General features: G+C 37.3%; 1 protein-coding gene across 2 annotated transcripts in view; it reads right to left on the bottom strand.

The window, feature by feature from the left end:
* The window catches only part of PPP3CA (protein phosphatase 3 catalytic subunit alpha), a 170,172-nt gene that overhangs the window by 31,871 nt on the left and 125,486 nt on the right, over positions 1 to 12,815 (bottom strand). For both annotated transcript variants that reach the window (XM_021531440.3, XM_021531441.3), the window contains exons 4-6: positions 9,694 to 9,805; positions 8,346 to 8,491; positions 6,271 to 6,410 (exon numbers count right to left, since the gene is read on the bottom strand). In XM_021531440.3, the coding sequence (XP_021387115.1) occupies positions 6,271 to 6,410; positions 8,346 to 8,491; positions 9,694 to 9,805 (398 nt within the window). The remainder of the gene's footprint in view (positions 1 to 6,270; positions 6,411 to 8,345; positions 8,492 to 9,693; positions 9,806 to 12,815) is intronic.

Below are 12,815 nucleotides of genomic sequence, written 5' to 3'. Positions count from 1 at the left end.
GCACACAGAGCTCTAGCTTTCAAAAAATGTATCATAAAACATACATCATTCATTAAATCAGCCTGCTCTGCGGGCAGATTTCAGTAGAGACAACATCACCAGCTCTGTCTTGTTAAATCTCACCCCATAACTGCTTGGAAAGGAATGCTGCAAACTGCAATCCATTACATAACAACAATCAACCAATGGCTTGTCAGAAAAAAAGGTACTTTCTTTTATTAATATAAGATTTAATGTAGTTGAAAAAACCAAAACGTAATACAACAGTTGCTTGTAACAGAAAACTTCACCCACTGACTACTGTATGCAGTGGCTGCTTGTGGACACCAGAAAAGGTGGTTAAGTGGGAAGAGAGGGAAAGAGGTAGAAAGAAGAAAGGCAAATCAATCTTCAAATTGGAGATGTTTATCTTCCTGAACTTTATCTCCTTGATAAACAAAGTATCTTTCCCCTTGGCAACTTAAAAGCCTGTGACTTTTGAAACCCCAAAAATGTGCTCACTGAATACATCTGTGCTAAACCTACTGAGCAAGATGGAAAAAAAAAAAAAAAAAAAAACAACAACAAAACCTCAACTATACATTATACAAAAAACTGCTGTCCCAGGCATGATCTCATGGACCACCTTAAGAGCCCACTTGCACTCAATTAACAACCCCATCAGTTTCTAATTTCATGCATGAAAAAGATGAAAACTTACATATCCTGGTCCCCCAATCTGATACATCATCTTCCTTTAGTTTATCCAAGAGAAATTATACTACTTGCTTCCAAACCTTCCTGAGTATTTTGAAGCTGAAATGTCATTTGCAGCTAGAAGCTACAAACCCAGTGGAATGCTATACTGCTGTTTCTGGACTTGAGCCACCTAGCATGTATTCTCAGATGCAGGTCTGGTATTTGGAATTGTCTAAAAAGATTGCCATTATAAAACAATTTCAGTTCCCAAATTACGTGGGGTAACGTTTTGGCAACTGCAATAATCTCAAATGCTGACAGGCTGCCATTCAAACCACTGGCAAATGAGAACTGATTTGCATACATTTCTTTTCATAATTAATTGTGACTAAATGCACACTTATGGTACATTTTGGTTAGAAATTTTTACATTAACTTCTGAAAACTGGGGTCTAGCATGAAAATCTGATAGACAGTTTGATTATGTTCATTATCAGTGCAGCTGTTCAAAACGTCTAGGCTATTACATTTTTTTGTCCATAGTATTCTTTTCATCCAGTATTAAGTACTGCTTTTAAAGAAGATATAATGAAGTGGTAAAAAACACTCCTAAATAGACATGATAAGTTCTTTTTTCCATTTCGAGTACAAAAATAGTGGGGTTTTTTATTGCTTAATTATCTTGTTCTTCATGAATTTGTGGAAAACAGAAGTTCTGCTAGCAGAATTTGGTTGATTCTACAGGGCCCACACCTATAAAGGCAGAGGTGTCACAGAGTGCTCCATGCAAATTTATAAAAAAAGAATCTGCCTGCCTTCTTTTCTTACAAGTGACTAGCATGGGACCTTCAACATGCCAGCTGCCCTATTGCCCAGACCACCACAACCCATGAGCAGTCTACCTGGATATTTTATTTTGAAAAAGGCAAAGCAACTTTCTGGCATTTTTCTTGCGCTACTTGTTGAAGCAGAGGCTGGGGAGTAGCTGCATCATTTGCAGCTATTACACATGCTATCCAGCATTTCCTTAGTATCTGTTTGCTTTAGATTAAACAATATTCCTTAACATAAAAATACAAGTCCTAAAAAGCAGGTAAAAATAAGTCCTACAAAGAGCCAACAAAACAGACATTATGGCAGAAGTCATCAGAAACAAACATTTACAGAAATGACTTCTACTTGGAAATCTTTTTTCTAAGCTTTTCTATTAAAATGACTGACTTGCACTCAAATTCCCTACTAGTTTTTCAGAGCACTACCCTTCCAGAAACACTCTCCTCCTTGCCCTGCTTTGCAGAGCCCAGACTGTAACTCAGATGAGCCAGAAATAAAGCAGTTGGCCAAGAGGGAAAACAAACAAACAGAAATCCCCCACGCAACAGGCTTTTCCAGAGAGACCCAGCCTCCTGCCTTCATGTGTCATGCTGAATCACGGAGGAGCGGTGACTCACAGAGAAAACAAAACACCCCTCTGCTCAGCTAGAGAGATGTTATTCCCTGTGGAGTACGTGACTGTGATATTCCCTACTTGGGCATCTTCTTTCATTAACATGCCTCATGCATACTTTACTAGTTCTGTCTCTTTTGCAAGATACCTGATTACTTCTGGCAGTTTGGAAAGAGAAGTAATACTTTGCTAACATGAACCAAAATGGCAAATGTTTTCAAATTGTTTTTCCACCAACTGGAAAAAATAGATGGAATTAACATAATTTTTTTCAAGTCCCTCATCATGCCATTAAAAGACAGGCATAAGCACTTCTTTCAAAAGAGAACATTCAAATTTAGTCCAAAACTTCTGTAACATTACATGCACATATAAAATAGGTTTTCTGCAAAATCCATTGGCCTTGCACTTGAGTCTCCAAAGGCAAATGCTTTGTTGCTGTGCTGTCCTCAGCAACTCTCAGAACATCTCTTTCCACCCGCTTTTGCTTGCTCTTAGCTGTCCTGTCTGCGGAGCTGCACTGGGAAGTGGAACAGGGAACTGCATTAGAACAAATAAACACATATTTTTTTGCAGTCGTTCTTTCAAAACTGGATGCTTTCCCATGCCTGATGGAGCACACAAGCAATTCTACCAGTACGTCTGGGCAGACAACGTGAGGGCAGAAAAAGCTTCTGGTCTGGGAGAAAGAAGAGTAGAAACATGGGCAAAAGAAGTGGTTTAAAATGCTATTACTAAAAAAAAAAAAAAATAAAATTCCTACAACTGTGGTTCCCACCCTGAGCTGAAACACACTACAGTCTTCAAAGGCTTTCAGCAGATATTTCTTTAATCTTTGCATCCTGACAAACTTAACTTGCATGTCAAGTGCACCACTGAAATCTTGTGCTTCTGGAGTCAAAATTATTACTCTACCCCAGAGTATCTGCAGGTTGAATCATTTCACTGCTACCCAAGGCCAGAAAATGTTTCTTGAACACCTCCAGGGAAAGCAACTCCACCACCTCCCTGGACAGTCATTCCAATGCCTGACCACCCCTTCAGTGAAGAAGTTCTTCTGGGGTCCAACCTGTTTCTTACAAAATTGCCTGAGTTATCACTAGCTTATGAAAGAAGTGCAAAGGGTCATTGGCAAGATCAGTACCAATTGCTAAGTGCAAATAAATATTTGCTAGAAAAATTCAAGGTAAGAACAAAAGAATCTGGTAAACAGGAAAACTTCTTTACTGGCTGGATCAGCTAAAAAATTGTGTGCCTATGGGTCTAATATCACTCTGGGACAAACTACTTCCCTCTTGTTTATAATATACTCTGAACACAACATTATTTTGGGTATGGATGAAAGAAAAGCTTAACTCATGATAAAATAAGAATTTAAACCACCAGCATTCCATTAATTATTTCTACTTTTTCACAAAATTGCATCAAACATGACCATGACTACAAAGGACATGCAATTTAAACTTCAGATAGGGAAAATGAAATTCCATCCCTATAATTTTTTGTTCTCTTTAAGGTACAGAAACTTTAATATAATTTAAATAATTCCTTATATTCTACAGTTAACGTTTCCCTTTGGCATTGTGTTATATTGGCAATCCACAGCACAAAATGCTGCTAGATGCTAAAGGTGTGCACTAAGTGTTGACTCTGAGCACTTCTGAAAAATCAGACTATTCTTTACATCTCTAAGTGACAGGTTGTGCCTATGGTTCCAACAGCCAACATTTTACAATTAGCCAAAGCTGTTTCAAGAACTCCTTACATAAAGGGAGGTTTCTTGAATACTGGATCAGTTTGAAATTCAGTAGGCTGTATGAGAGTGATCATGTAAGAAATGCAGTGAGAAGCTTGTCAGACTACTGTAAGCTACAGTCTTTATACTTTCTCATAGAAATGGCCCAACATCTCACAAATAGGTTTTGGCTGAATGCAGAGTATTTCTTGCCCTTCTGAGATGGAAGGTCCAGTTAACATGGTGCATGCCCAGTTAGAAAGCCACATTACTGTTACTTTCCTTACAGCATTTTTGTATTAGGAAATAACTTTAAGTCAGAGCAAAGTGGCTTGCAACTGGTCATTATAAAGAACATCTCTGATAAATAAAAGTTATTTATTACAGATATTTACTGCAATTGATTAGGAGACCTTAATCAGCTAGAAATTCTTTTACTGATTCGCAGGCATGACTGAAATCTTCCTGACCTTCATTCAAAATTCTCATTGCTATCTTTTAACTTCTCATTCTGGAAATAACTGAAGAACTTAAGAAATTTTACTCAGTGAAGAATAAACACAGTCATTCTATTAAGAGGCATTCTTGAAGGAGGACTGAGTAATTCAGTCCTTCCTTTACAAGCCAAGCTGCATGTTGAGGGAAATTTGTTCCTTTACTCAGGAGGTAACTAGAAAAGGCAAGGAAAATTAGACATTCCACACTGATGGATACCTTTCATATCAGGTATTCTTATTAGGCAAGCAATTAGTCATCTTCCAAGGCAACTAGGTACTTCTTTTAAAAGGAATGCTTGCCTTTATATAAACTCAGATAATGTGATTCCAAGCTAGCCTTCTGACTGAATCATCAAGCAATTATATGTCCCTCACATGACCTGATAATTAGCTATCTCCTGAACAGTTCCTCTTCTCCTGAAAATGCACTTTTCTGAATATGCGTCAGGACACAGACTAGGTCTGATACTAGAGGAAACTGATATACATATTGAGGAAATTTTATGGCAACTGTGTGGAGTAGACCTGTGAAAAAAAAAAACCCAAGCTAAAATCTAGAACTTTTCCAGTACATAAGCAGTTCTGTATATAAGCACAAGCCATGCCTGCCAGACCATTCATGAGGGGAAATCACCATTATTCCCTGTGTGTGTAGTGCCTGGGAGTCTCAGATATGCTCCAGCATTAGCTGCTGCTGAGAGGATAAGCAGTGAATTCACTCCTCAGTCGTAGCCCATTTCTGCACTGAGCAGCTCCCAGATGTCACAGACCCGAGCGTGGCTGCCGGACTTGCCCGCTGGAGCCGGGAGCCAACTGCTCCGCTCTTCGCTGGCCCCGCGCGGCAGCAACCGCGCTCCGAGAAGGGAGCCAGAAATCTCATTGCTTGAACATCAAACCATCTGCCACCTTCCTGATAATGTCACCAACAAGGAGGTTGATTCCAGCATCTCTGTGGTTGCTGGTGGATGCCACTGAATTACTTTTGTAATGTTACTAAACAGCTACAGTCAGTGTAAGAGGTGAGGTTTCCTAAGGCAAGTGAAAGAGCTGGATTCCTTCCTTCTGCTGAGTTTGCTGAGAAAACTTAGATTTGTGTGTATCTAGCATAGGCTGAAGCAGAACTGCTTCACTTCAAAAAGTTCAACAACCTCTTAACATTTGAATAACATCTTCACATTTCTCCTCAACAAAAATGGATTTTTAAATTAATATTTCACTGAATACATTGCTCATTTTGCCATTTAACCTCCTCCCCTGCTAGTTTTGCTACTCTGGTGTCCTTGTATGTTGTTCTTAACTACCATAATAAAAAAGAAAAAAGCTCAGATTCCTTAAAATGCCTACGCTGTCAGAGCAAGGTATATATAGGTTTCTGCAAGAATATTACAGGCACTTGTCTGCATTTCAGATATTACTAAGTGCCATTTAACAAAGACTCTTCAAATACTGAATTTCTTAAGAATAATTACTTACAAACAAAAGAAAAAGTTTGATCAAGCTGAGAGGAAAAAAAGTATCTCTGTGGGGGAAATCACAATTTTTATTTACCCTGCAGAACCATAGGTATTCAGTTTTCCAGTGCTGCCATCTTTCACTAGAAATTAAGTTTTAACTTTCACACTAGAAATGCAGTTACGTACCCCTTTTAAAAAGTGAGACATTCATTCTCTAACTTACAAGAACAGAGGCAAACTACACAGGTTTTGGTGAATAAAATTAAGTGATTTAGAGTTTCCAAGTGTGGCATAACAGAAGAGATTCAAATAAAGCAAGCATGAACTTTTCTGAAAATAAGGCTAGCCTGTGGAAAAAAAGGCCTAATTACTTAAGTAGTGCCACAAAATTCAAGCAAACATACTGCAAAACCAGAACCAGTTCACCACCAGAAATCTATTCAAAGTAGCAATAATCACCTGTAGAAGTACGAGCACCCCCTGACTGTGTTGTGAGTAAAGTGTTCCTGAGTCTTCTCATTTCCAAAGTCCTCCAATGGGTCTGACCACAGGATGTCACACATAGGTCCATATGCAGGTGGTTCCTTGAATCGATCTAACTAAGAAAAATAGGAGACAAAGAAATACTAACTTCTTTCAACTATGTATCACAGAAACATTGAAGAAAAATTACTATTTTTCAGTCCATGAACAGGCGAACAAGAGACTCATAGCAATCCATTCTTCAGCGTTAAAGCAATGGAGTTTGAGAACCATCAAAACATTCCTTGCAAACATTGATGGGGATAGAAGGAACAGACAGAACTGAAAATTAAGAGATACAGTGGATTCACATTCTACAGAAATTTTTGTTTGCATTTTTTTGCCTTTCTACTGTTTTTTGCAAGCATTGCAGTGGACAAGGGAGAATATAATATTTCTGTATTTAATGATTTTTCAAACCTTAGAACATTCAATTTATGTAAGGGGGGCATCTCAAGAAAATATAGTAGTTATTTCAAAGCAAGTTCCCATTTAGATTTATGTACATTTTCACAAAAAATTGTATCTAAATATCAAGACAATATCTCTGCATTACAGCACCTTGGCATGACATTCCTGTTGCTCCTGAAACCTTAACCCTAATTAAGAAGCTAAAACCTTCTCTTTTTGGTCTTCCTATGGGTATTTAAAATTTCAAATTACATAGAATCATAATGCAAATAAGATGAAGCATAGCAAAATAGTGAAATAAAAATCAGTATTCTCCTGCAAGAACTCTTTAATATAAAAACATCAAGTGTTATCTCAATAATTCTTTCATATAACTACAGCTCTGTTAAGATAGTGTATGAATAAGGCTTGCCATCTGAAATATTCTCTATTTTGACCAGAAAGATCAAGCAATGATTCAGTAGCTAGTAGATACCTTGTCCCCTAAAAAAAAAAAAATCAAAGAGTACGAATTGGTTTTTTAAGTTTTCAACACTCAAATTTTAATAAGAGACCTCCACAATTTTACCTTTGCCTTCTCATCTTGACATATTCACAGCATGTTTACACTTATTAGTTCAGCCCCCTCCAATTAATGCTTATGTAATTACAATTCATTTAAATTAAACAAAAATTCATAAATATGCAAACCCAATTTCTGCTGATTGCCAAAGATAAATAAACCTGCTGGGTTGGGCAGGAGGAAAGGAAGGTGTTAATGAACCTAATCTAGAATTTGAGAGCTAAACAACTTTACTCTGCCATTATGCTGTTGCAGAGCCAGCTAATTTTTACACAGAGTATTTTTGTTTACTGAGATGGTGAACCTTTACCTCAGAAACAAAACTTTGCATTCAGTAATTTTTTAAAGTGCAGTTAATACCTTAAGCTAATTACTTTTAAACCAAAACATGTAATTACTGGCTCAATTTGTTTTTTGGTTTTTTTTTAACTATATTCATTTCTTAGTAGACTACAAATTAACCTATAAATTACCTTTTACTAACTTGAAAGCTCAAAAATAGATATCCATGTTTGCAAGTCTCAAAGAGCAAAAAAGAAGTATTTTTTTTTCTGAGAACACTAAGAATGAATGATTTAAATATCTCTTAGAAATATCTGTCAACTGAGATCTCTCCCACAAAACATGTGAATAAAAAATTAATCCTTGATAACATGCAATAACACTGGATTATGTGAAGAAGCTGTTTCACATTGTTTTCTGAACTTCTATGAGATTTCTGAGAAACTTTTCAGAACATAAGGGTACAACAAGCATGAACTTATTAAGCCTCAATTAGACCATGTAATGGACATTCAAATGCTGAACTATTAAAAATAAGGTAGGACCTATTGAGAATGAAGCTCTTGACTATTTAAAAAAATACGAACTATATTCATGGCAATCATGTGAGCCTCTTTTGCTACATCTTTGTATATTGTGAAGTTCTTCTAGAGCTCCTTTGTATCTTCTCCAAGAAAGCACAGAACACTTAACAAGACACAAGGAGTTGTCAGATGGCACTTACATTGTGCTGAAAGGTAATACCTCAAAGACTTACTTTTCTGATGTCATCTAAGGTGTTGATCTCCGGAGACAAGCCACCATGTACACACAGGAATTGTTGGTTCATCAGAGCAGCCAAGGGAAGGCAGTCGAAGGCATCCATGCAGGCATCATATACACGTTCTGAATATTTGATTTTACCTTTTAAAAATTAAGATGGTAACAGAACGTGCCATCAATATTTAAGAGGAAAAATGATTGTGCTTAATATCTCAAACTTTTTCCTCTCACTATTCTATCTGGTATTGAGGACTGTACCCAAACTTTTGCTTAATATAAAAAATATCCTCAGGAATCCACTGCTGGAAAAATTCTTCCCGTTCTGAGGTGAAATGAATAATTTTTTTTCATATGTTCTCTGAAAAACTGTAAATAAACCACTGAATATACCATTACAGTCTGCCATTTCTATTCACTATGAAGTCTGTAGAGCAAGCTTTAAAACATCTGCTGAATGGTTATCATCATTATCACTCAATATACTCTCTATGAAATAGTCAGAACTTTAGTCCAGTCCCTTATTATTAATTATCTACAGAAATGCCATTATGAAATGAACGAGGTGGTATAATGAAGCTGAAATGTTAATTTACCAATATGCATATTAAAATCGGTAAACCATGAAGCCTTCAAGCCAATTAACATTTCCTTTATCCCCAGTGTAAAAAGAAAACACAGACTTATGGCAATAGCTTCATCTCACAGTGTCACAGGGAAAAAAAAGCTTCATTGTGCAGGTAAGGGTCTACATCTAATAAGCTTTTATGTGTCACTGCCTCCTTTCTTGCAACACAGAAAGGAATTCATATCAAAAGAGCATCTTGAAAAATTTAAGCCTACACACAGGATAAATGGGAAAATGCTATACCTAAAGGATAAACAAAATAAAAATTAATTGCATTTTTCTCCTGCTCCATAAGATGAGACCCAGTGAGATGAGGTCCTCCTTAATGAGCAGTCAGGAACCTGTCACAGGTGCCAGGGCTGGTGTGCCAGCAGGGTTTTGCCTGCCAGGCTGCTGCATGGGGCAGCAAACCCTCAGCTGCTGCAAGAAGCATCAGCAGCAGTACTCACTCACTGAGAACATCCAGATGGACCCACAGCAGCCCCAGGATGCTCCCACACTCAGATGTGGGGGGGGTCGGGGTCTAAGCCCTTCCATTCCACACCACTGAGAAGTGACTGCCCCCTCAGGGAACAGGGACTACCATTTAAAATTAATGGCTGTTAACATGAAAAGTACATGAAAATTTACTAACAGTGAACCAGTATCAAATATTTGCAAAATAACAAATTAAGTTGCTGAAAAAGGAGTTAAGACAAGAAAGGTAAGATAGACTTACATTCTTGCTTAAATGTGAAATACTCTGTTAAATGTCTACATTCATGGTTCCCACGAAGTAAAAACAGTGTTTTGGGGTAAAGGATTTTCAAGGCCCACAAGTACAGCACACACTGCGAATCAGAACAAAAAAGAAAATTAGAATTCATAATTAATGACAGAACAATTTACATTCCCCTCCATCACAAAAGACTAGCAGAAAAAGTAGAATTAATCTGTGCAAAGCATTTATTTTCAACTGATTCACTTCATTTTTCATATACTACATTCAAACACTTCTCTGCACTTCAGCCTGGACTGGCTGAAACTTTTGTGGGTATATTGTCAGTTTTAGACTTTTTGCTGAGTGGCACCTCCCTGGTCAGCCATGCCCTGCCTCCAGCAGCCCCAGCTCTCACCCAGCAATTGCTGTGCATCCCTCTCCACCTGCAAGGTTAGGCAGAAACCTCCTGTGGAAACAATTCCACCGGAAGACATGCATTTCCTGGCTTCAGGAAAATCTGCCTCAGAACAATTTAACTCACACTTCAGGAAATACCTCAGCTTCCAGAATTACACAATTTTTACATGAAAGCTTGTTAATTTTTCACTTAACATTGTTCCCTACATACAACTGGGGTAAAAAGATCCACAAAGATCTTGCACTAAATATATACTATACATACAAAGCTTTTATAATGCCTTTTCACTTTTCACTTTTCTAAAGATTTGTATTTGAGATTACAGTTCTTCTAAATATGTTTTTAAACATTTATAAAAAAAACATGGAGAGGCTAAGCTCTGCTCAGACCACCCTAAACCACCCAATTAAAACTATTTGCTTTGAAAACAAACTCACAGCTCCAAGAAGGTTGATGGCAATGAGACCCACTCATCCCATGAGAGAAGTCCACTGCCTGCAAGTACACTGTACAGACTACAGTGTCCTCTCAAAAACAAGAAAGCTAGAAACAATGTTTTAATGTTTTTTTCTCCAACTTTTCTTTTCTTATAACCATGAACTGCAGAAATGCTGCACAAGAAACAAAAGGTGACAAAAACCCCCCTTTTATTTACAACTACTTCGTAACACTCTCCTTTGTTCCACTGGGAAAAATAATCCTTTCATTTAGCTTAATAATCAATAAATTGGAAATTCAGAATGTACTCTATGATTTCAGATTGAAACATCAGCACTGCTGTCAATGCAACATTACAATGTGAACTCCTTTCTACAATTCAGTGTCTTGAAAAACAGCTGAATAATAACTTTATCATCTCAACATGTAGATTTCAGCTCCCTTGTTTTCTACACAGTCAACTTATAAGAAAAACAGGAAAATATGAAGGGATCCAACATTTTCATGTTTGTGCTCACACTATCCATGGGTAATCACAGAGCAGCAGGAGTTCTATACTATTACTCGTTGCCTTGAATTTATTACATGTAAACATCTGAATGCTCTGTCTGTCCTTTATCTACAATTTCTGTTCTTCTACTCAGAGGGTCTACAGAGGAAAACATCAAAAATACAGGCAGTATACTCGAGGAATTGTAAAACTAATTATACCCCTTGGAAACACACGGGAGGCCTCCCAGCTCATGCCAATTCTTCTGCCTCCCTGGTGCTATTGCCACTGCAGGAAGCGAGATGTCAGAATGCCAGCGAAATCATGCTAATGTAATCCAACATGGAATTATGGTGTCAGGTCACAAGGATCATCTGTTGTGGCCCAAAACAACCAAAAAGGGTGTGGGTGGATAAAGTCTTGTGTCTCTGTGTAAACTCCAGCAGACTTGGGTTTGAGGGTTTCACTCCAATGGGGCAAGAAACCTGAACTTGTCCACACCACCAGAGCAGTTCTCTCTGATGATGACTCCTTCATTCCTCCAAGAATTTCCAGAAGATTCCACTTTTTGACTTTTTGGCATTAGGTACTTGTTTACAGGTTGGTTGCTGTATATTTGCTTATCGTAGATTTATTTCTTTTCTTTGTTTTTTTTTTCTATGATTCTTTTGAAGTACTCATAAGAACCAGAGACAACAGAGAATAAATACAGTCTAGAAAGTTCTATTTCTCTGCCACTATTCAAGCAACATAAGCCCTCTATGAATAGTGTTTTCGAACACAAATGATCATTTTGTGTTGTTTTCAGCAGTACTATATCAAAGATTTATTTTGTTTAGATTATTCCTTTAATTTTCTCCCTTTTCAGTAGCTCAGTGAAGTAATGTTGTAATAGTAAGTAAGAACTAATTAGAGGCTTTTTTTTCCATGCAAACTAAAGAGCATATACAAGGACAATGATTTTCATAGCTTTTCAGCTTACAGTCATTTACATACAAAAAACCTTACATCCAAACAACAAATCATGAACAAACATTCTGGTTTTGATTTTTTCCTACCTGTGCTTCACATGTCATAATTCTTACTGAAATCAAAATATTTATGATAAATAGCTCTTGTTGAAAATCTGAGCTTCAATTCTTTAAGTATTTCATAATACTGCTTCCCCGTTGTAAAATTTTAAAATACATTTCTTCCTTCAACATTTTCATTAAGAACATACTAAACATCAGCTCTACTGTAACTCTATGCAAAATGTACAGTGGCAACCTTGCAATCTAGACATCTGTAAGGTATTTTTACCTGTTTCATTTCAGCCAATCAAAAACCCCCATATTTTACATATATATATGTATCTAAGAAGTTACAGTTCTTAACTGAAGATACTCAAACCCCTCTTACTTGTTTAGAAATAGCAGATATGTTAAGTTTTTAACCAAGAGGAAATCACCTCCCAGCTCCCACAGTGCTGTTTTCCTGCTGAGGTTCTGGCAGCCTCAGCTTTAGGAAAGAAAAGGCCTGTGCAATTAAGTACTGTGTAAGCCAAAGGCCCACATTTTCAAAACAGACTTGGGATTTAATTCCAGTGCTGCATGCTGAATTGGAGCATTTGCACAATTCCACATTTCAGCCCATCCTGGAAAGGAAAACCAAAGGCACCATAGCTCATCTATGCATCTCAAGTTATGTGATATTGAAAAATCATCACCATGGCTACTTGACTACAACCATAGCATAACAGTGCTCACTTCTGCATGCTCCAGCACTGGTAGTGCCAGAAAGAGAGAGATGCAA

This window comes from Lonchura striata, chromosome 4 (assembly GCF_046129695.1).
Source record: "Lonchura striata isolate bLonStr1 chromosome 4, bLonStr1.mat, whole genome shotgun sequence".
NCBI classification, from domain to species: domain Eukaryota; kingdom Metazoa; phylum Chordata; class Aves; order Passeriformes; family Estrildidae; genus Lonchura; species Lonchura striata.
The sequence above is the reverse complement of the archived record's forward strand: the minus strand, read 5'-3'. Positions and strand labels throughout refer to the sequence as shown.